The 24048-nt window shown below is 39.1% G+C and overlaps 1 protein-coding gene across 2 annotated transcripts in view; it reads left to right on the forward strand.

Annotated features, from left to right (window-relative positions):
* WDR17 (WD repeat domain 17) overlaps positions 1-24048 on the forward strand; it is an 811699-nt gene that overhangs the window by 296723 nt on the left and 490928 nt on the right. For both annotated transcript variants that reach the window (XM_069244628.1, XM_069244620.1), the window contains exons 12-13: positions 12502-12666; positions 13103-13305. In XM_069244628.1, coding sequence (XP_069100729.1) covers positions 12502-12666; positions 13103-13305 — 368 coding nt within the window. The remainder of the gene's footprint in view (positions 1-12501; positions 12667-13102; positions 13306-24048) is intronic.

Raw genomic sequence — 24048 nt, forward strand, 5'->3', positions numbered from 1 at the left:
ATGCAGGGCTAGCTTCAGTTTTCTTACCTCAGAAAGGTGTGTGATGTGTATTTATAGAGTGCAGATGACAAAGTAGGGTAAGGGAAGGAGCAGTAATATCTCCTTTCTATGCTGGTCTGAAATACGGCTGGACTAAAGACGATAGGAGTGCTCTATCACCTCCCTGCTTCTTTCTGCATCACTTACTATTAGCATTTACATGGCATCGGCACTGTCAAAGAATATAATTTACTTCTCCTTGGAGTGCTGTTGAGGCCGATATGGTTCATCCTGTGAAGGTCTGTGTGTCTAGCTCCTAACATGTTTGTTCAGCAGACTTTCACTCATGTGAACAGTTGCCCAATGCTCATTAAGAGTTTTCATATGTTTTCTAAGCAGCTATGCAATGCATATCAGATATCAGCCCAGATGCTTATATTCAACGTGGATGCTTTTATGTGTTGACTCTCTAGAAGCGTAGACCAGGAAACAAGTGATTTTAGAAAACCCAGACTAGGCTCTAAGGGCCAGATGTAGGAAACTCCGATTTTGCGAATCGGAAATTGCGAGTCGGTGCGACTTGCAATTTCTGATTCGCAAAATCGGATGCAGAACGGTGTCTCAGACACCGTCTGCGACTCGCTATGGGGTTGCAAAGACCCACCTCATTAATATTAATGAGGTGGGTCGCATTTTGTGACCCCATAGCTAGTCCCTGCACTCACAGGGATGGTGGCCTGCTGAAGACAGCAGACCTCCATGTCTGTGACTGCTTTTTAAATAAAGCAGTTTTTTTTATTTTGCAGCCCGTTTTCCTTAAAGGAAAACGAGTTGCAAAATAAAAAAAATTACGAAACCATTTGGTTTTGTTTTTTCAGAGTAGGCACTGGTCCATTGGACCACTGCGTGCTCTGAAACAACATTATTGGGCAACATTCACAAAGGGGAAGGGGTCCCATGGGGACCCCTTCCCTTTTGTGAATGGGTTACCAACTGCGAATTGCTTTGCGACCGCATTTCGCGGTCACAAAGCAATTTAGCATAGCGATGCGAGTCGCAAATAGGAAGGGGACACCCCTTCCTATTTGCGAGTCGCATTCACAATTTGCGAGTCGGTACCGACTCGCAAATTGTGAATGAGCATTGCGATGGGCATTTTGCATGGCGCAAACTGCGATTTTCGCAGTTTGCACCATGCAAAATGCTTGCTACATCTGGTCCTAAATTTCGTATTGGAACCTTCATGTTTGTTGTTCTTTAAGAGGATGGTGACTTAATACCATGCTTTGAGCGCTAAAGCCCTGACTGCAAAAAAGATGCTAGATTTTTTTCCATGTTAGATTTATATGGATCATCCAATCTGCTCAATATCAGTGATGTGCAATGAGTGAAAAATTACGTCAACACCAGCATGAGCATGTTGAATATTTAATGAGACACTTTGGGTTATGCCCCAGTTGCATTCCAACAGTGATATGTTTGCTAGCATTCTATACTCCTACATAGTAGTCTTTCTGGACGGCATCGTTTATTGTGCTTTTACGATTGTGATTTATGACCGTGTATTACTATCAATTGAAAATAGAGTCACACACTTGTGACAATACCAAAAGGACAGTGTTTGCTGTGATTTTGATAAATGATTCTAAAACACAAGATGTTTTAAATCCAAGATATGTAGTAACTACATATCATAAGGCGAGTGTCATTTGTTTATTGAATGTCAGTTCCATGCGAAATACTGAGACATTATAAAGAAGGTGCCAGTCCCATATCTCTTCGAAAAGATGTTCAGAGAACACTGGGAACACACACATCATTCTTTCAATGGATTAGGTTTCAGTTAATCACCACTAACAATCAATTGCTTAGTTTGGTAGAAGATGCACAAAAGGTTAAGCCAATGTGTTTTTGTGCTGAAAAAGAAACTGTATGTACAAAAAAGAATGAAATAATTACTTTTTGGTGGGATAATGATACACAATTGATGGAATCCGGAGCTACTAAGAGCCCTCAACTTGATATAAAGAAGTTTCTGGTAGACCAAATAAAAAAAAGACGTGTGTGAAAATGTATTGTACAAGCTGTTTTCAAGTGAATCATCACATGCCAAGCCTGTAGTATTATTTTCAATAGTTATTTTGCTTGTTCATGGGAAATATTTCCATAAACATAATTGTAGTGGCTCCCCTCACAAGGACAGACTGTCCTATTAGTGATTATAGGCTGGCTAAATAACTCACTTCATTCCCATGCCATTGAAAAGTCTCCCTACTGTGGAATAAGTGACGTGTTGTTTCCGGATAGCAATAATTTCCACTGCCTTCAACATGTAATTACTACACATTGTGTATTTTATTTAACCTTGCACTATTGGAAATCACCATTTAAAGCACTCTGCAGCGAGAACCAAAAATTCTCAACCTACTATCTCCAATTGGATCCACTGATTGAAAAGCTAAATGAATCTACACAACGATGTTCACACTTTATTAATTAAATATAAAGATGGCTGATTTCTTGGTATAGGGATGGGCTGGTTTACCCTACAATAACGAACATCACATTTCAAACAAATTGGTTTTATACAATTATGGTTTTGAAATAGGAAAATCATCTATAAATCAGTAAAACTCTTTTCTATCCAGGTTCTAGCGACATATCAAATCACATTGTAGCACAGGAAAGAGGTGAGCTTTTAAGCATTTCATAAACTGTTCCAAGTTAGGATTTTTCTGTAACTCTGTTGGAAGAGTACTGGACTCATTACAGGCAAGATGTACCTCCAGCAGTTGACAGTTGAACCTTCTGGTGTCAGCCAGATATCATCTTTGCATGGAGTGAACCAGCTAATAGAGTTGTTCACTTAAGCCAGCCCTATTCAAGAAGCGATTGCTGCACGAGGTTAACTTCATTGTTTAAACTTAGCTTTCATTAATAGTGAATAGAAATGCCACGAAATTTGAGAAATGTTATGTAAAATAGAGGTGCCCATGACTGTGGGGCACTGTGTATTTCTGGTCTGGACCTCCTGAAATCTGTAGTTTAATTGGGGCTCCCACAACTAGCCAATAAAGGCAATCCTTGAGCATGTAATGGCACAAGACGTTATGGTACAAATATTTTTGTTCAGGAAAGTCTTGCCTATTAAAAGATTATATAGTTTACTGCCTCTTTGTCCAAAGACAGCTGAGGACTATATACAAAGTGCAGCGTTTTTACTCTTTTGGAAGTTGGAATCTTTCCTGCCTTCACCTGGAATCTGAACACAGCTGGCTGATTTGAACTTCAGAACCAATTATCATCAATTCAATTTGGGCCCCATTAAGTTTTAACCAATTACTGTCAACCATGCAAGGATTAGCAGGTCAGTCCATTTTCTTTCTCCAATACTGTGCAATAGATGCCAACGAGGACACCAAAACAGATGTGTATCACCAGAGTAGACATAGTACCCTCATGGAATCCTCAACCAGCTCCTACAGAAGGACATGCAAAGGATCCATGTTGAATGACTAAGGGAACCCTGTGGCAAATTTCAGACAGCCAAAGCCTGTAAGGTCAGTTGGTTTTGACACCTTACCTGGGTAATTCTATTAAAAAGAAAATCCTTGAACCAACCAAAACAAATGTTGGAGACCTGGTGACTTTAGGTATGTGGTCAACAGTACTTTTATGATCATTGCTTTTGAAGACAGCATCAGGATGGGTGGCGGAGTCCTTGTTCATCTCCCACAGCGACTGTTACGTTTAACAATGGTGTGAGCTCTTTTCCACTAACCGTAAACCTGACTATCTCCCAAAAGGGAATGTACCTCAGAGTGTTTAGGATTCAATATGTCTTTAGTGATTTTCATTTATAATTGTTACACAGTACATATAGACAGGAAAACAGTTCAACTGTCCTTTTCCTCCCCACAACAACCATGTGTAAATATATATATTATATTGCAAGTGTCTGTTTCTGATCTCGTCTCTTTCTTTCTCATCTACTCCCCTGCAATTTCATACTGTCAGCCAGTATGCAAAATTTGTAGTATTCACCATGTCTTCCAGTATGTATGTTCTCGGCAGTCCCTCAAAAACTAGTAAATGAGTTGCCCCAGCAAAGAAGCAAATACCACCCTTCAAAAAGTAGTATAGAAGTTGTCGCCACACAGAAGCAAATATCACCTCTGTTTTCTGCAAGGTGTGGATGATGTTTTTCCACCCCAGTATTTATTAATACTTATGGTACTATTTGGGCACATGCAGGTTTATATTTTTCTGCACCTTGCCAGGAGGGCCAAGGGCTAGCTTGGTCACAACAGCAAGCTTTTAAGGAGATGAGTTCATGTGGCCACACTTCAAATCAGGCATCTAACCTAAAAGTCTACTCTGCAGTGTTTTTGATATAGCTAATACTGTGATAGGTTTTTGGCTTCTAGAACCTCTATCCAGGCCCACTGGATCAGGGGCCAGTCTCAAAGCAAGTGGGAGATAGAACTCAGCTGACAGAATCCAATAGCCATGAACCATGAGGCCTACACATTGCATGAAGGTGCTGCAGGGTTCAGTGGCAGAGACTTTTGGTTGCTTACTAGGCCACTGGATTCAAGCTAGTCTGGCTGATGAAGGATGATACCCTGAAACCAGTCCCAGGATGCTTTTTTCTGGTCCAGGGAGGACCTGGCCTTGCAGTTCGGCTGGACTGTTCCCATGTGGAACAGGGTCAAGACTGGTTTGCATATGGCTGTGTCCAAATTGGCGTGGCATGGTGAACAAAAGAATTGAAGGATTAAACCCATATCTGTGACTGGGGGTGAACTTTTGATTGGTTACGCATTATGTCCATCATTAGTTTGTTTGCATATTAAACAGCGGCACAGGAAGATGTCTCCCAAACCTCAGGTGACACAGTACTTAAAACATGGCCCATTTTGTAGGTAATCTCTCTTAGAATGAAAACAATGCACTTGCACTAGTGATTTTGTAAAAATATACAACATACTAAGCTTAGTTTCAGTTAAGAAACATAATACAAGCAAGTTTGTGGGAAATGGTGATAATTGAAGCAGATCTGGCCATTTCACTGAATTATGACTGCTGAAGAGACGAGATCTGAAATATTGCTAATTAGATTTTTTTTATTGCACTTTACAAATTTTCTTGTGGTAAGCGGAAAGGTGCCATTGGTAATAGCAAATGTATATTTGTATTTTTGTAGCAGTATAAACCTATTCTTGTCGCATCAAATGTAGCGTTTGGGTGTTTGTTTTTAAAATGTAAACTTTTATAATCAAAAGTAAATAAAAAATCCAATGACAACAAATCGTTCTTTAGGGATCACAGACACAGCACTGAAATCAGCAATGTCATGTAGCACAAATATTGTGTCAAAAATACAGTTCACAAAAATATTGTGTCCCCATCCTTATAATGGTTAGTACAAACATATTGCAAAAAATATTGTTTCACACTAATATTGTTAAAAAACGTAGAAACATTTAATTTCTTAATATATATATAAAGTTTTAAGTAGTAAATCTTAAGTCATTCAATATATAGTGTTAATTAGATAAACCTCACTACTATGTAATATACTATATATATATATATATAAGTATATTTATGTAAAAACACATACAACAAATAAAATATAAAAAACTAAATAATAATAAAAGACATTTGCAAAAAAATAGAAATGTAAAAACAAATAAGCATATAAACAAGCAATATAAAATCAAACTTTTAAACAAATAATAATATTTATATTTAACCAGTATTAGGCAAAGTATTGGAGTCTAGGAATAATAGAAATTCTATTCCCACTCCAGTTTATGCAACACTATTGAAAGTGTAGGACTTTGGAGGGGTTAGATATATTATTCCCAATCCAAACAGCGCAACAGCAGTTGAAGTGTTGGATTTTGAAGGGATTCAATTTACTGGCCCCACTGCAACTAGGGCAACAGTAGGAAAATATTGAATTTCAGATGGGTTCAATTTTCTAATTCCACTCCAAACACCAAAACAGGAGGGAAAGGATTGATCTTTGAATGGGTTAGATTTACTATTCCCACTCCAAACAGCAGAATAGTAGGGAAAGTGTTGCACTCCCAAAGGGTTATGTATATTATTCCCATTCCAGTCTCGGCTACAGTAGGGAAACATTGAATTTCGGAGGGGTTAAATTTACTATTCCCTCTCCAGTCTAAGCAACAGTAGGTAAACTATTTAACTTCAAACACATTACAAATTTGAATAACCTTATTAATGTAGAAAACATTTAAAACTCTTGATATAAACTTTTTTACATAACTTAATGTATATATATAAATATATATATATATATATACACACACGCACATATAGACATGTACATATAAATCTGTTTTTAAAAAACCATTAAAAAAATAAAAACTAATGATTATTTATTACTTAATTACCTTGCTACTCCATACCCCACAAACCTAGCAACCCACACCTAAAATATAACTAAAATAAATATTATAAGCAATTTACAAAATTGATCATTGATTACATAATTAATTAACAATTATTAATTAATTGTTACATGTCACTTAATTAACTTCCCACATATAACCCTATATACTCAGCTGCCCACATCTAAAATATAACTACATATGTAGATATTACACAGTTTGCATCAGTATTAATCAATTAAATACTGAATTATACATTAATAATTATTATTATGCAAAACAATTTTAATTGATTTCCCACTCGATACCACTACAAACCTACCAACCTACAACTCAAATACAAACAAAATAAGTTAGTTTTATATAATGTACCTCATTAGTAATCAGTTCAGTAATGTATACTAAATTAATAACTAATTGTTAATTCATTATCACTTAAATAACTTCCCAACCTATACCCCCACAAAATCAGCAGCAGGCACCTAAAATATAACTAAAATATATGGTGATTACACAATTTACATATGTAATAATCAATTAAATAATTAGTAATAAAAGAAAAAATAATTGTCAATTAATACTTACCTAATTAACTTCCCAACCTACACCCATATTATTAGAATATAAATGTAAGTCTGTGTATATAAAATGTAAGTAAAATAAATAAATATTACATAATGTACATAATATCAATCGCATACTTACTTAAAAATCATAACGTAATCTTTACTTAATTAATTTCCTTAATTATTTATTAATTATATTTATATTTACTTAATTAATTTCCCACCCTATCCCCCTACAGGCCCAACAACCCGCTAGTACACTATAAATTACTATTAGCAATGAAATTACAAATTCTAAATCACTTAAATGTACAAACAATATATATTTTTTTAAATCATGACAATTATACAAACAATAGTAACACGTAATATTAGTGCATGAACTAAAACACACTAAAATAATCAAAAACAATATTTTTACAACTATATTATTGAAAATGATATTAACCATAACAATATTCTTAACAATGATATTACTTACCTGACAAAAATGATGCTCTTGAAAACAATATTTCTGTATCAGAATATATATATTTTTTTATATTTCAGTCTCCTGATATTTACAACTCAATATTGTGTGCAAATACCCACTTTTAGATGGTCACTGGTATTCCAGGCTCTACATTTATTTCATCCTAACTGACTCCAGTGAGGATGCCAGCGTTTCATACCTGGGATGGCAGTGCAGCTGTCGCTAGACTTTATGTTATCAACAGAAAAGAGCTTAAAGAAGTAGTACTATGATTGAGGCATTAGCTTCACTCATGTGTTGATCACCTTGAAGACAGCATTTGATTGGGCAGAAATTGTGTACGTCCACTGAAAAATGTGTTTGGACTATAGTGTTTGTCTATGCTAAATACAGCAGGACTCAATTGGTTATGGTGACAAGCAAATTATAAATGCTATAGGCCTGATATGTTTTTATCCTGAAACATTAGGACAAAAGCATATGTTCAAGCTCATAGACGTTCAAGATTGATTGGCATTTCACTGTGTAGGCAGGTATTGTGGTAGATGGAATTTGGAAAATTACTGTAGTAGACAAGTGTTTTGGTGTGAGACAAACCCAGGGGGTTGTATATTGTTTGCCAACTCTAAATGTGTATATTTTTGCAATTTTATGCCTCGTGAATGTCTTGTGATAAGGTTTAAGCCAATACAGTAGACCCGAGTTTCGGTTTGGTAGCAAGCTAATGATACGCTGTTGGTTCAGTGGATAAAGGTATGTCGGATGCTCAGGTCTGATCTGCTTATTATGAAAAGTTGTTACAAAGGCAGTAGACTTTATGTATGTTTAATGAAACGAATATGACAAAGCCAATTGACATTTGAAGGGGAATTGTTATTATATATTGTTAAAGTCTGTAGGCAGATATTTTGTTGCTTGGAACATCACAGGTTACCTTAGTAGGCAAGGGGTTTGGTTGCCTCATTTGGGGAACCCTATGGTAGGGGTATTTAAGTGTGGTAATCCTTGTTAGGACCTCTTATAAGAGATAATGTATTGATTTGACAATATTGATTTTGTTTATTTGTTGTTTTATGACTTGCCCTTTGAGAAAGCTTACACTTAGTTCAGAAGGTTTGAGTTGTCTGTGGTGACCAGCCATTTATAAATGGTACAAGCCGGATTGTGTCCTTGAACAATTGTTTGTCAGATGCCATATGTCTAACCTGTTTGTTATGAATAGTTGCTGCATGGTAGTAAGTAGGCCTGATGACTTTTTTGTAAAATGCATATGAGAAAGCCAATAATTAATATGGGGATTTATTGCTATCATATACTGCCAAAGCCTGCTGACATGTATTTTGGCCCCCATAATGTCACAGATTACCATAGCAGGGAAGCTGTTCAGTTCCCCCCTCTTACAAACTGTGGATAATCCTTGTTCGCCCTCTCACAAGGGGCAATATATTGTTTTTCTAACTTTAGTGACAAATATATGCAGGTTTAAGACCTTATGCCTGATGGTTGCCTTGTGGGAAAAGCTCACTCTCAAGTCAGTGAGTCTGAGATGGTGATGGTGACAAATCAGTGCCAAAACTATGTGACTGATTGATTCACTAGGAAATATTATGCAAAATGCCATATGTATAATCTATTTAGAAATGTTAGTAAACGTCACTTGTTTATTGTGAGAGGCATATGTTAAAGCCGTTAGGCATTTAAGGGTAAACTGTCACTACAGAGTTTAAAGCCTGTCCACAGGTGTTATGTTAGATCAAGTTTCAGATTTCAATGGCTTTTATATTGGGCACCCCCTCTGACAAACCCTTTTGGGTAGAACATTTACACTTTTATAATGTGTGTTAGTCCCTTTTTGGAGAGGTTGTAAAATGTCTTGCCAACTCTAATTTTGTACACTTTTTTCAGTTATATGACAGGATGCTGTGTGATTGCCTTGTTGGAGGGCTAATTCACAACACAATAGGCCCGGGTTCGTCATAGTGACAAGCCAATGATAAAGGCTATAGGCCTGATTGAGTCATTGTGAAACATCATATCAGGTGCCCTATGCTTACTATGAAAGTTATAAAAAAGGTAGTTGGCCTGACTATTTATGCGAAACCGTTATAGCCACTAGGCTTTTAAGGGTTGGTTGTTATTAACACTGTGATAAAGTCTATAGGCAGATATTTTGTTGCGTGTAATCTCAAAATTGGCCTTAGTAGACAGGGATTTTGATGCTAGTTATTGTAAGGAAATGACTGTTTTTGCTTGTTCACCTCCACATTTTTTGGACTGATGCTGCTGTTTTTTTTACTCTGAGAGAGCACTGAGGTGTGCTAACCAGACCTCAGTGCCAGTGTTCCAACCCCTTACAAAGTGTATGTCGAATTGACTAATCCCAATTGGCAGAGACTGATTTACTTATAATTCCCTAGTTTATGGTGCCTAGTGTACCCAGGGCATGCAAGGCAGATGTCCAACCTGTATGTGTACAGAATTGTTCCCAGCCTGCCACCAAAGACTGGAAGGGCAGTGGTAACACTCCTAGTTCGACTTTGCCATTTAAACCAATGGCAAAGCCCCAAATGCATACATACATGTAGACATAAATTTATATACATACTTCCAGGGTCTTTGGGTCAGATCTCTTCAGCCAGTGGTCTGTTGCAGTGTCATTCACATTCTGCTTCTTCCAAGGCATTATACAGCATGAGGTAGTGGGTCAGCCCACCTCAGTCAATGGTTCTTTTCTGCTGCGAGTGACATCATTTCACCTGATCACATGTGCACACCTGCCTGAAAGTGGGTCTGCTTCAGTGCCAGGGATGGTGGACAAGCCCTTCAGTTTTCCATTTCTTCACATCATGGGTGGCCACCACTTTTAAAAAAGTACCCCTTCTTCTACTGTATTTTCCACAATGGTTATTTGTTTTAAATTGACAAGATAGTAGCCACATTTCAAAGCATTAAGTCATCCATTCTGCATCAATAATTGATACACTAGTCAAAATACTATTACAAAATGGCTACTCAGTATGATATCTTCTGATTGATCTTCTTGGATTGGCATTGTGTATAGTGAATCATTGATTACTGCTCCAAGGTGACCAATACATTGCTTCTATATTTGCCAGCCATGGTGCAACTTTAAAACAATGATAGACTATGTACAATATAATTTCAGGATGATCGCATACTGCCATGTTTATTTTCTTTACAGGAACAAACCTGCCATGCTTAGGTGGCAACATGTTTTTGTTTTTCTACTTATTTTAATTTAACTCATACATGCTTGTTGACTCTGTGTGTATTTGTTTTATTATGTATGAGTAAATGTGTAAAAGCAAGAATGGCTCAGTGGGTGGATGAATGGATGCATGAGTAGAAGAGTGACTGATAGCGTGCTTGCATTATGATGACTTATGAAGTGCCTAAACACATCAGTCACTGAAGAGGCAATGTTTGTAAGAAGCCTGTCGTCCTGGCATTGCCATGATTCTAATGGTTGTCAGTAACTGCCATCCAGCGATTCATTTACATTATGTTATATTTGAGATGAGAATGGAGCACACACAAATGAAGTTCATGAATTCTCAATTCTATTCATGGATCCTTAGGTTTAGACAATTTACGCACTTTGAAAAACAAATTTTTAAACAAAAAACATAATGTAGAACAATTGTGGCATCAATGTAACAAGAAATTATTACAGAAAATATACTATTCCATAGGCAAATTTAATATACATAATCACAAGGTTCCACAAAACGACATACAAAAGATTCCGACATAACTGCTACTATACACAACAGTTGTTGCACATATAGGTTTAACAGTGTTTCTTCCCTCACACATTGTATATTTGAATCAGTGGTGAAACATATTCATCTTTATCCTTTCCATCCAAATGAAAAAGTCGATCTAGAAATTCAACCAAATTCAGCCGACACGTGTTTCGTCCTATGAAGGACTTTATCAAGGCTTATTCTTCTTAATTATGTTAAGTTCAATTCAAATGGGAAATTCCCAGTTACTAGCGTAACCACGGCAAATCTGTATTTATTGGTCCTTATTAGAGTAAAGAGTTAAGTATTTATTGGGTATTTAGGTCACAAGGGCAACCTTAGTTGTCAGGAATTGTCAGAGGTCAAGAGCATATGGTATCTTTGTGTCCCATCCGTGGTCACCGCATCGAGTAATTCAGCCCAAGTGTACCGGCAACAAACTATTGGAGAAGAAAGCTGCTACTCTGTAAAATAGCGATACACAACTATTGCTATTTGATAGCAATAACCAGTACAATAGTCACCAAATGTCCATATTTCTGCAACAGAACATATACACAATAATATTACCACATTGCATACTCACCATGTTATCAAAGAGAATACATGTCCATTATATTATAATAATGTAGCATATTTGCTTATTGTATTATGCAAGATGGACAATATTCTTGCAAGAGAGCTGGTCACCATTCCTCTATCTCTGTTGATGTCTCTTCATTCTTGTCTGCCTCTTGTCATTCTCTCTTCCAGTGTTTCCTTCTTCTGGCTAGGCCTCTTCTCTGCCTCACCACCCTACTTATATCGATCTTGACACCCTTCTCTGCTTGATCTCTCTCATTCTTCCCTGCCTCTCTCCGCCCTCCGTCTCCCTTCCACCAAAGACACTTTCGATGTTCCACCTTTCCACTGTCCATCCCTTCCTTAGGCTCCTCTCTGCCCTCTGTCAATTGTGATTTACTCTCATGCCTCTCAACATCTTCTGAGCCTTTCTACTCTATTTCTTCATCTTTTGTGTGGACTTTTCCCCGTCTCTGGTCATTTTTCACATGTATGCCATTTTCTGTCCTGTCTCTTCTCTCTCCAGTCTCTCCCTTGCCTCGCTCTCTCTCCCTTGTCTCACACCTGTCTAACTTTCCTTGTCTCTCTCCTTTCGGTGGCCTCCATGTTTGAAAAGTAACACGCTCCTAAATGTTGACCTTAGCACACAGAAGCACTTGTTATACACTGAGGTGTAGTTGTCTTTACTTTGGCGTTTTTGTCGCTCAACTGAGTGTGTTGTCTTTTATCAGGGATATGATCGCAACCGGATGCGAGGATAAAAATGTCCGCGTCTATTACTTAGCCACAAGCTCTGATCAGCCGCTGAAAGTCTTCACCGGGCACACAGCCAAAGTGTTTCATGTAAGATGGTCTCCACTGAGAGAAGGAATCCTGTGTAGCGGCTCAGATGATGGGTACGTATGTAGCACATCTCCAAAGTTTCGCTCCTCATCATCGATGTATTGTACTTTATCACATAAAAAGGTCATACGGCGTCTGTCCTTACTTGCAAAGCTTGTTTCATGAATTCAGAAAGCACAATACTGAGGAGACAATCGGTGATCTGGATAGTTTTTTGCAGCTGTACGGACAGTGCTTAAATTGTAAATAAAAATGTGCCGGTGCCCAAAGCCCTCCTCTTAAACAAGTGGCTGCTGCAATTAAATGTGGGAACACGGACTACTGAGGCGGCGTATTCCTGAAGCCATCTCGGGGGTCTTTAATTCATTAACTAGCCTCAAAGTGCATCAATAAAAAAAAACATGACTTATACAAAAACTTTTAAATGCCAAGATGAAGCAGACATATTTTTTTTTACCCTTGAATACTGTATTTTTTATTTATTTTCAGGACTGTGCGAATATGGGATTATACCCAGGATGCTTGTATAAATGTTCTTAGTGGACACACAGCTCCTGTTCGCGGGCTGATGTGGAACACTGAAATCCCGTATCTTTTAATATCTGGTAGCTGGGACTACACAATTCGTGTGTGGGATACAAGAGACGGGACCTGCTTGGATACAGTGTATGATCATGGTGCTGATGTCTACGGTATTGTCATTTTTATTTTTCACGTTAGGTATATTTGAAAATACAATTTATATTAACTTTTCATTGTTGTTTTTGCAGTGGTCAGATAGCTACCGAATAGTCATTATCGCAACAAATGAATTCGCATGGAACCAATTAGGCTGTCCATAGGTGACTGAATTGTAACATTTTTTAACCATACTGGTGAGCAAAAGAATAAAGCTGGGTTATATAATTTAACATTTATCAAACCAATTTTCTTAATTAGCATCAGTGCTTCATCTCTACCATGAAGATTAAAAGCAAAGGCAGTATTCAGTCAAGGCTGAATATAAAGAAAAATACCGAAACAGGGGTGAGGAATATGTGAGGACGGTAACATGTTAGAGTAGACCCACTTGAATGAAGACATGTGAACTTTCCCACGCAGTGGCATAGAGACGATGTGAACCACTCTCAAATGAAGATAAGACATACATTAGGAAGTAAATTCAATGGGGTAAAAGTTCTAGACCCCCACATTAAACCACGATAAAAGACCACAAAGGTAACACAAACAAATCAAGTCACATTGCAGAAACTCAGTAGAGTCACCTAGTTAACGCTTCATGTCATGAGTAAACAGAAATCCGCCACAATCAGAGAGGTTTAAAAAGCAATGGAGGCAATTCCTGATTAAGATAAGACAATGAATGAAGCACATTCCAGAAATAGGGCCTGATTACGACCTTGGCGGATGGGATACTCAGTCACAAACGTGACAGATATCCCACCCGCCGTTTTACAAGTTCCATAGGATATAATGGAACTTGTAACACAGCTGACGGGAGATCTGTCACATTTGTGACAGAGTATCCCATCCATCCAGGTCGTAATCGGACCCATAGACTTCTGAACCAAATTCAGGAATTCTGGGGACAAACCTCTACATTAAGGATAAAGGCCCTCCATTGTTTGTCATAATCAATAAAATGTTATTCAAGAAAAAAAAAAAGGTCCTCATTGACCATGTAAACAAAAGTAGTCCATTCTTAAGTAAGAAGATCTGAATGAATGGGAGTATGTGAAGTTTAGAATTAGCCACCTAAATCAACTATCCCAAGTGTGAAACAAACTAATGAATCCATTCATACCAGAATTGTGGTGCCCTGCATTAGTTTCTTATAAAGTGCAGTAAGTCGTGTGAATGAAGTTAAAGAAAGGGACTGAGACCAGCAATGGCCTAAACATGTCAGTCAGAGCATGGTGCATCTTCTGAGACAAGATGACAGGAATTACAGGCAAATATACTTGCAGAGAAATAGTGATCTCCCTATGCTGATATAGGTCTAGTGCTTAACAAAGATAAATTACTATGTGTAGTTCTATTATAAGACTTTGCAGTACACAGAGGTAATTGGTTGCCAATTTCTATGCACATGACTTCTTTCTGAAGTTGTGCTATGACAGGTGCAGCTGCCTTTTGCCCAACATTGTACTCAATATAATGTCAATCTTTCATCACATGCTCCTGCACCTTTGTAGGTATAATTCTTAGGAAGAATCATGCATCACTGCACCCTCAACTAATGATAAAATCTGCAGCTGCCATTCTTCAGTTTCCCTTTTAAAAACCTGATGTGCTAATTTGATATCCTACAGCTGTTACTTTAGTACCTGCATGTATTCCAGATTTTTTTCAATGGCTTTTACGATGAAACATGAGAAAGATAATTATATGAGTGGAAGAAAGTGCTCTAAGACAAGATATGCTAGTAACATGTATTTTTATAGTGTACACTATGATATGAATTGAATTGCATTTCTTTCTATGTAAAATTTAAGAACCCATTATACTGTAGCTGACATAAAATATAAGGTTACAGTATTTTTTGATTTATAAGATAGCATACCCCATTATATATGTAAAAGTCTTCCTCCTGTATAAAAATAATTTATTGAGTTACAATTGGCAAAGGTTTCGAGAGTTTTACACATCTTAATATTGTATACATGTATGTATGTATGTCGTATTTATAGAGCGCATTCCGCCCCGAGGGCATCGAAGCGCTGACTAAGGTAATTGCATGCACACACTAAAAGAGTCTTAGCGTGGGAAAAGCCACGTCTTGATCAATTTTCTGAAAGTTAAATAGTTGTGTTCCTTTCTTATTTCCAAGGGCCGCGAATTCCAGTACTTTGCGGCGACTACTGTAAAGGCTTTATCGCCCCATTTTGCCTTATAAGTGCGGGGAATCTGGATTTTGTAGATTCCAGCTGACCGAAGATGCCTCTTTGGTCTATACCAATGCAGTTTGGAAGTCAGATATTGAGAACCGATCCCATGAGCGGCTTTGTGGGTCATGCAAAGAGTTTTAAAAATGATCCACTGGGCCACCGGGAGCCAAAGTAGGTGTTTGAGGCTGTCTCTAGCTGATGCCGACTGTGGAAGGTTCAGAATCAATCTGGCGGCCGTGTTCTGTACCAGCTGTAGTTTATTCAAAGATCATTTGTCCAGGTTAAGAAGTAAAGTGTTGCAGTAATCTAATTTGGACATAACGAGGGCTAAAGTGGCTGTAATTTTCCATTGTCTTTGAAGATATGGAAAGACTTTTAAAAAAGTTTTCAGAATCCACATACAGGATTTTACCATGTGGTTGACCTGTTTTTTGAAAGATAAACACTCATCAAAAAGTATTCCTAAATTCCTCGAGGTGGGACCAGGGTCAGGAAAGGTCCCACAATCTCGCAGCCACCATCGCGGATTCCACTGCTCCCTGCCATTTCCAAAACAGAGAATCTCAGTTTTATCACAGTTCAATTTCAGCCAGTTGGTTTTCATCCAGTTGTTAACTGCTTGCATGCAAATGATGAAGCAAGCCGCCACTTCCTCTCCATTCTTATTGAGTGGGATGATCAACTGCGTATCATCTGCATAGGAAGTTGGGATGAAGCCAAAGGATCGTATTAACTCGGCCAGAGGGGGGACATACACGTTGAACAAGGTGGGACTGAGTGAAGAAACCTGCGGCACCCCGCATTGCAATAGATAAGCAGGGGATCTGAAATCTCCACAACTGACCGTCGTCCATCTATTAGTTAGGAAGGATTCCAGGAGCTTGAGGGCTTGTTCTCTAAGACCTGCCTGATGCAAACGGGCTAAGAGAATCTGAGGTGAGATGGTGTCGAAGGCCGCAGATAAATCCAGTAAAATCAAAAATAGAGTCCGAAGAGGAGATAAGCGCAGATTCTGTACTGTAAGATTTTCTAAACCCATGTTGGGAGACATCTAACCCTCCCGATTCTAGCAAAAAATTGACCAATTCTTTGTTAATGTGCTTTTCAAAGAATTTTGCCAGAAAAGAAAGCAGAGCAATATGGCGTAAGTTATTTAGGTCTTGACTGTTGCCAGTTGGCTTGTTCTTAAAGGGAATAACAACCGTTTTTTCCATATGTCAGGAAAAGTACCTGAGATTATAATTTCCTGGAAAATTGGAGCTAAAGTGGAGGCAACCAAGTCAGGAACCAATTGAAGGATAGCAGGAGAACAGGGGTCCAATGGGGAACCCGACTTGATTTTCAAAATCAATTTACTAATACTATCCTGGGAGGGAATTTGGAACTGAGATAGCATGCAAAAATGAGTTTGTGACATAGTGGGGAGATCTGCCTTTCCCTCGTATGGGATAAAATTCGTATAAATGTTTAGAATTTTGTTTTCAAAGTATTTGGCTACTTTGTTGCAGAATTCTTGGGAATTATCCAGGTCGGGCGTAATTGGGGGAGCAGATAGGGCATTAATAACTTTAAAAAGCTCTCTGGAGGAGTGCAAGGCCTCTTTAATTCTTGAGGTAAGGTATTCTAATTTAGCTTTAAAGCTAGCTTCCTTGAAATATTTAAGAGCGCTTTTTAAAATGTCTTTCTCCCTTGTAGTGAGGCTGAGTATCCAGCAACGCTCCTGTTGCCGATATTTCCTCTGTAGGAGTTTCATGTCGTAGGAGAACCAAGGTTGGCTCGGCTTTTTAGCAACACGTGGAGCACAGACCTTGGGGGGTGGGGGGAGCTAAGTGGTTCACGGCCATTACAATCCCCTGATTGAAATATTCAAGCTGGGACAGAGGGAGCGAGTTAGTCTCATTTCAGACATGTTACAACGCTAGTCTCAGTTGTTCCTCTTTAATATTTTTCCATTGCCTTATTAATTTACTGTGGGATTTAGGTGCAGGGGGGAGTTGCCTTTTTATAAATTTGAAAATCAAAAGAGAATGATCCGTCCAACTTAAGGGAAGAATTGTAAGGTCTAACTGATCCTCGGTGCGGGCAAAAACCCCGTCTAATGTATGTCCTGCTATGTGAGTGGCAGTGGATACCTTTAATACCCAATCCAAAGATGACATAAGGTTAAGAAATTCAGCAACAGCGACATTATTGGTTTCATCAAAGTGAATATTAAAATCTCCGAGTATAATAGCTTTCGGGGACATAACCAATGGTGCTAGCAGATCAGTCCAGATCTGAGTAAACTTGGTGAGGGGTCCGGGAGGAACGATACCTCCGAAACTATAGAGTTGTGTTGCAGAATTTTAAAAAACATAGATTCACAAACAACAGAGAGGGAGTTCATGCTGTACCAACTACACGTAAAATCTGACCTACAAATGATAGCCAAACCCCCTCCCCTACCCGTTGTCCTGTCAAGCCTCCCGAAGGTGTAGCCCGAGGGAGTAGCCTCAATAAAATCCGGGTCGGAATCAGGTCTCGCCCAGGTTTCAGTAATAAACAAACAATCAATATTGTGATGCTAGATTAGTTCTCTGATTTCGAATTTGTGTTTGGGGAGCGATCGGGCATTTATGAGAGGATGATTTAACTGTCTCCTGCTTGCCATGTGCTCACAAGTGTGGGTGTTTCCCGGCTTAGCTCTCCTGTCATACTGAGCTCTGTTCTCCTCAAGAGTAAGAGGCACTGGCATTTCCCAGTTACATTGCTTGCATTTCCAGATAGCTAATTTACCAGGGGTCAGGTTGTGAGGGCAAGGATACCCAGCAAAACTACAGAGGTCTGCAGGAGTGAGGACGTTAGAGAGGGGAAAATGTATATTGTCCTCAGCCCTCAGCCCCGATCGGGCGCGGACAGGTGCAGACGGGCTTGCCAGCGGCGCGGCCGCGTTATTGTAGACATTTATAATGTCTGGACCGCTAACCAGGTGGATGCGGTCCAGAGAGGAAAACCGGAAGTGGGGCTCTGACAGGCCCTAACTTCAGTGAAAAAAAGATTGTGAAAAAGGAAAACCCCAGTAAACAAACTTCCCAGCACCCAATAGGTGAGCTCCCAAGCAGCATTTAAAAATGCCTAGTTCAATATAATTACAATGTGTTTTTTAAAAAAAAGTTAAAGTAAAAGGAACGCATCAAAAACACATTAAGCATAAAAGCATAAAAGAATAAAACAGGATCATAAAATATTAAATGAGGATAGCGGTAGCACGCGCTCACCTTTGTCTGCGCGGCCGCGTTATTCTAGGCATTTATAATGTCTGGGCCGCTAACCAGGTGGACGCGGTCCAGAGAGGAAAACCGGAAGTGGGGCTCTGACAGGCCCTAACTTCAGTGAAAAAAGATTGTGAAAAAGCAAAACCCCAGTAAACAAACTTCCCAGCACCCAATAGGTAAGCTCCCAAGCAACGTTTAAAAGCGCCTAGTTCAATATAATTACAATGTGTTTTTTTTTTTAAAGTAAAAGTAAAAGGAACGCATCAATAACACATTAAGCACAAAAGCATAAAAGAATAAAACAGGATCATAAAATATTAAATGAGGATAGCGGTAGCACGCGCTCACCTTTGTCTAAATCTTACAGCTGTACAAAGCCAGCATGAAACATTTTTTTGTATCTTAGCTTGTTATATCTACATGGGAGATACATAGCCAAAAGCTGAGACCAGCTTCCTTTTAAGCCATTACACACGTGAGAACACCTTGTTTGCATAACACACACCTGTAAATTCTATTAAATAACCATGGTTTGGTTTTATGTATTACATTTCTTGCCAATGAGTCTCAGTTTTAGATCATAGTCTATGCACCATCGATTTTAATTTTTCTTTATCCTCATGATCAATATGAATTTTCACTTTGCTGAGACACAGTTTTAACCTTTCGTATCTTTTACTTTGTGTATCACTTTGTATATATGTATTTTTATTGTGATACACGTGTATATATTTGAGGCACATGGTTTTTATTTCGAACGTTTTGAATCTGGTTGCTATGCGAGAATTAATATATTTAAAGTATTTATATAATCTGGGAAAACTGTTTAAACATGCAGTCCATTATGGTTTTCATTGAAATATGACATAACTGCCTTGTTATTCAGATAAACATGTACAAGAAGAGGTTGTTGATTTAAAAAATTGTTTTTTGTTTATTTTATTAAAACGTTTTACAAATTGGCAAATCACAGCAAAAGATAGGATACTACATATATATATATATATTGTGATGAAGACCACTGCAAGAGGGTTAATGTACAGCAGGAATAGAAAGTGAAGGGATGAAACGACTTTTTCCTTTCGTTTATTTTATTACTCGGTGTTTCCCTTTCTTAATATGAACGTTTTTACAAGTTAAGAAAATTGTATTAGGTAAAATGAAAAGCATTATATAAAAACGTTGCCAAATCAGTAACATCCTTAGTAAGTAGCAGCCAATGTAGGCGCACATTTAATTGTTTAATGTTTTACTGTATTCATCTGTACACAATCTTGCAGTACAGTAAAGTCCAAAAGAGACCACTGCATGAGATACAGTTAATAATGTTGCATAAAGCATTACAGCAGGTGCCATAGATGACAGAAATTGAAATAGAAAGAATGTGCCCTTTTGGCTGCCAAACCAGCGGTCAAACTAGTAGGATCGACTTTGAGGCCCTGATAAAGTGCCCTGGTGAGGAGTGCAGTATTTTTCGTACATGGTAAAATCTGATTCCCTGGGGTTCAGAATTTGACAGGTGTGGTAAATTCTGCATATTACAAATGTTGCCATTCAAAAAGTTGGCAAGGCGTGTGGATTTTGGTGCTTTCTCCACCAAAGTCTTGATGCCTTGGCATTTACTGAGCGTTTTCCCCAGGTTTGACCTCCCGATGTGTACCTGCGGAAAGTGCACCACTGCAAACTTTGTCTCACAATTGCCAGTTGTGAAAAACTACACCACAACCTCAGTCATTTGTGCAGGGGGTCAAAATTATAATGTCCACTTCCAATCAGGGCCTAAATGTTGTCATTTATAAGATATGTATATATATATATATTGAATGAATGTTGTTAAATGTATTCATTACAATTTACAAACAATGAAACTGACTTTGAAGGTAGTTCACTTTAATGCAGAGCAATGAAAAAAGAATATGAGTTAATTGGAGATTCAAAGAGAACAAGCATTGGCAAATCCAACATGTTTGGCTTTCCTATAGTGCATTCACTGGGTCAACAACACTAAACAGAGAAATACTTGCATAGAGAACAAACATACAGACAACAGATACATACACAACACACACTGCCCCACAGCCGGTGAACAATAAGCGTACTTCCATCACAGCACTTACATGTTTCCAAGAACACACAGGCAAGCACTCATGCATGTTTTGTTCACAAGTAGCTACTTTAGTAATAATGCCTAAAGAGCTTTTCTATATCAGTTACAGTACAAGATCTAGTAAACGCACGTTTGTACGTCATTGGTTTAACAAGGTTCTTCTAGGTCTTTCCTTTCCAGTGCCCCAAGGAAAGTTTTAATACTGGTACAGTACTAGGACTGTCTGGAAGCCAAAGACCAGGACGTAGACCACCTTATGGCTGACGTTTAGTTCTTCAACAGTATTTCTAATACAAGGTTTATGGTGTTTTTTTGCTGACTGTGTGTAACTGTCTTGCCGCCACTACTGTTTTGCTTAAAATTCTTCTGCTGCCAATGAAGCTTGACTTATGAAAACTCTCTTAATGCGAATGCATTGCAAAGGATGCCACTTTCAGATTCGGGGGCAAAACGGGTATATCTGAACACACAGTAGCCCCAGAAAGCCAAATCACTCTTGTGCAGTACAATACTGTTAGAAATTGAGTTTTTGGTTGGCAGTCAGGTTACCCTCTGTCCAAGCAAGAACCCTCACTCTAGTCAGGGTAAGTCACACACAATCCAAATGATCCTGTGCCCACCCTCTGGTAGCTTGGCACTGAGCAGTCAGGCTTAACTTAGAAGGCAATGTGTAAAGTATTTGTGCATTAAATCATACAATAACCCAATATAGCACCACAAAAATACACCACACAGTGTTTAGAAAAATATATAACATTTATCTGGGTATTTGCAGGTCAAAACGATAAAAGTTACAATATGAGATTGTAGAGATATCACTGAAAAGTGATATGAAGTGTCTTAAGTCTTTAAAAAGCAAACAAAGTCTCTTTCAAGCATAAAGTACCTGGTTTGGAGTGGAAAATCTCCGCAGAGGGCCGCAGAGGAGGAGATGCGTGGAAAAACGGTGTGTGCATCGGTTTTGCCCCGTCACACACGGATTTGCGTCATTATTTTCCACGCGGGAAAGACGTGCGTCGTTTTCCGGCGCGCGGGCCGTTCTCCTCTGTGGTTCGCGGGATTCCCAGATGTCCTGGGTTCTGTTTGTGGATTCCTGGGCTTGTTGTCCAGCTGCGCGTCGTTCCGGTGTGCCGTGCGTCGAAGTTCCAGTCGCACCGCAGGCGTCGCGTCGATCTTTTCCTTGCGGGGTTGAGCGGCGTCTTTCCGGATCGGCGTGCAGTGAATTTTTCACCGCGGAGCAAGGTGTGCGTCAAATTTTTCAGCGCACAAGGAGTCCAGTTGAAAGAAAGAAGTCTTTTTGGTCCTGAGACTTCAGGGAACAGGAGGCAAGCTCTATCCAAGCCCTTGGAGAGCACTTCTGCAGCAAGACAAGAGTTCAGCAAGGCAGCAGGCCAACAGCAAGGCAGCAGTCCTTTGTAGAAAGCAGTCAGGTGAGTCCTTTGAGCAGCCAGGCAGTTCTTCTTGGCAGGATGCAGGTTCTGGTTCAGGTTTCTTCTCCAGCAAGTGTCTGAGGTGGTAGGGCACAGGCCCTGTTTTATACTAAAATGTGCCTTTGAAGTGGGGGAGTCTTCAAAGAGGGGCCTAGAAGTGCACCAGGTCCCCTTTCAGTTCAATCCTGTCTGCCAAGGTCCCAGTAGGGAGTGTGGCAGTCCTTTGTGTGAGGGCAGGCCCTCCACCCTCCCAGCCCAGGAAGACCCATTTAAAATGCAGATGTATGCAAGTGAGGCTGAGTACCCTGTGTTTGGGGTGTGTCTAAGTGAATGCACAAGGGGCTGTCAACTAAACCTAGCCAGACGTGGATTGTAAGGCACAGAAAGATTTAAGTGCAGAGAAATGCTCACTTTCTAAAAGTGGCATTTCTAAAATAGTAATATCAAATCCAACTTCACCAGTCAGCAGGATTTTGTATTACTATTCTGGCCATACTAAATATGACCTTCCTACTCCTTTCAGATCAGCAGCTACCACTTCAACAATGTATGAGGGCAGCCCCAATGTTAGCCTATGAAGGGAGCAGGCCTCACAGTAGTGTAAAAAAGAATTTAGGAGTTTTACACTACTAGGACATATAAACTATACAGGTACATGTCCTGCCTTTTACCCACACAGCACCCTGCTCTAGGGGTTACCTAGGTCACACATTAGGGGTGACTTATAAGTAGAAAAAGGGGAGTTTTAGGCTTGGCAAGTACTTTTAAATGCCAAGTCGAAGTGGCAGTGAAACTGCACACACAGGCCTTGCAATGGAAGGCCTGAGACAAGGTGAAGGGCTACTTAGGTGGGTGGCACAACCAGTGCTGCAGGCCCACTAGTAGCATTTAATCTACAGGCCCTAGGCACATATAGTGCACTCTACTAGGGTCTTACAAGTAAATCAAATAGCCAATCATGGATAAACCAATCAACAGTACAATTTACACAGAGAGCATATGCACTTTAGCACTGGTTAGCAGTGGAAAAGTGCCCAGAGTTCAAAAGCCAACAACAACAGGTCAGAAAAAATAGGAGGAAGGAGGCAAAAAGTTTGGGGATGACCCTGTAAAAAGGCCAGGTCCAACAAATACCCATTGTGTTAGGCCCGTGGTTGTACCACGCCTTCACAAGAACCCTACAAAAGCCAGAAGATGTGGCTAATTCTCTTCTGACTATGCCCACTTTGCCAGGTCACCTATTTTGTTGTCAGCTTGGCGCTCAAGGGTGCTGGGGAAGGACATTTAAAAAAAATCATATATATGGACTTTCAAGTTACTTGCAACGTGTACTATTAAGTCTTACCAAATACATACAAACATGTGTTAGTGCTCATGCAGATCCGGCATTCCTACCTTTCACATTGCCTACATAGGATATCAAGTACAAGCACAAAAAGGAAGTACAAACACAACTCGAAACATTCAACAACCAGGTAAGAAATGTAGTTTACTTTGATAAATTACTTAGATAATTAGAGATAAGGCATAATTTCCCGACCCATTCATTATACATTGAGAGTGTGTGGCCATGGGAGGACTAATTCTTTTAAGTCTAGTTGAAGCTCTGGATGTGAGTGGGTATTCTCACCATATTTAAGTGAACTACAAAACTGACGCATGGGAAATAAGCCCAATACAAGCTGGAGCAGCACCGAATGACTATAAACCATATGGTCTGAGCAAGAAAAACTGCAGAAATTAGGGCTCTCAGGAG

Source organism: Pleurodeles waltl, chromosome 1_2 (assembly GCF_031143425.1).
Source record: "Pleurodeles waltl isolate 20211129_DDA chromosome 1_2, aPleWal1.hap1.20221129, whole genome shotgun sequence".
NCBI classification, from domain to species: Eukaryota; Metazoa; Chordata; class Amphibia; order Caudata; family Salamandridae; genus Pleurodeles; species Pleurodeles waltl.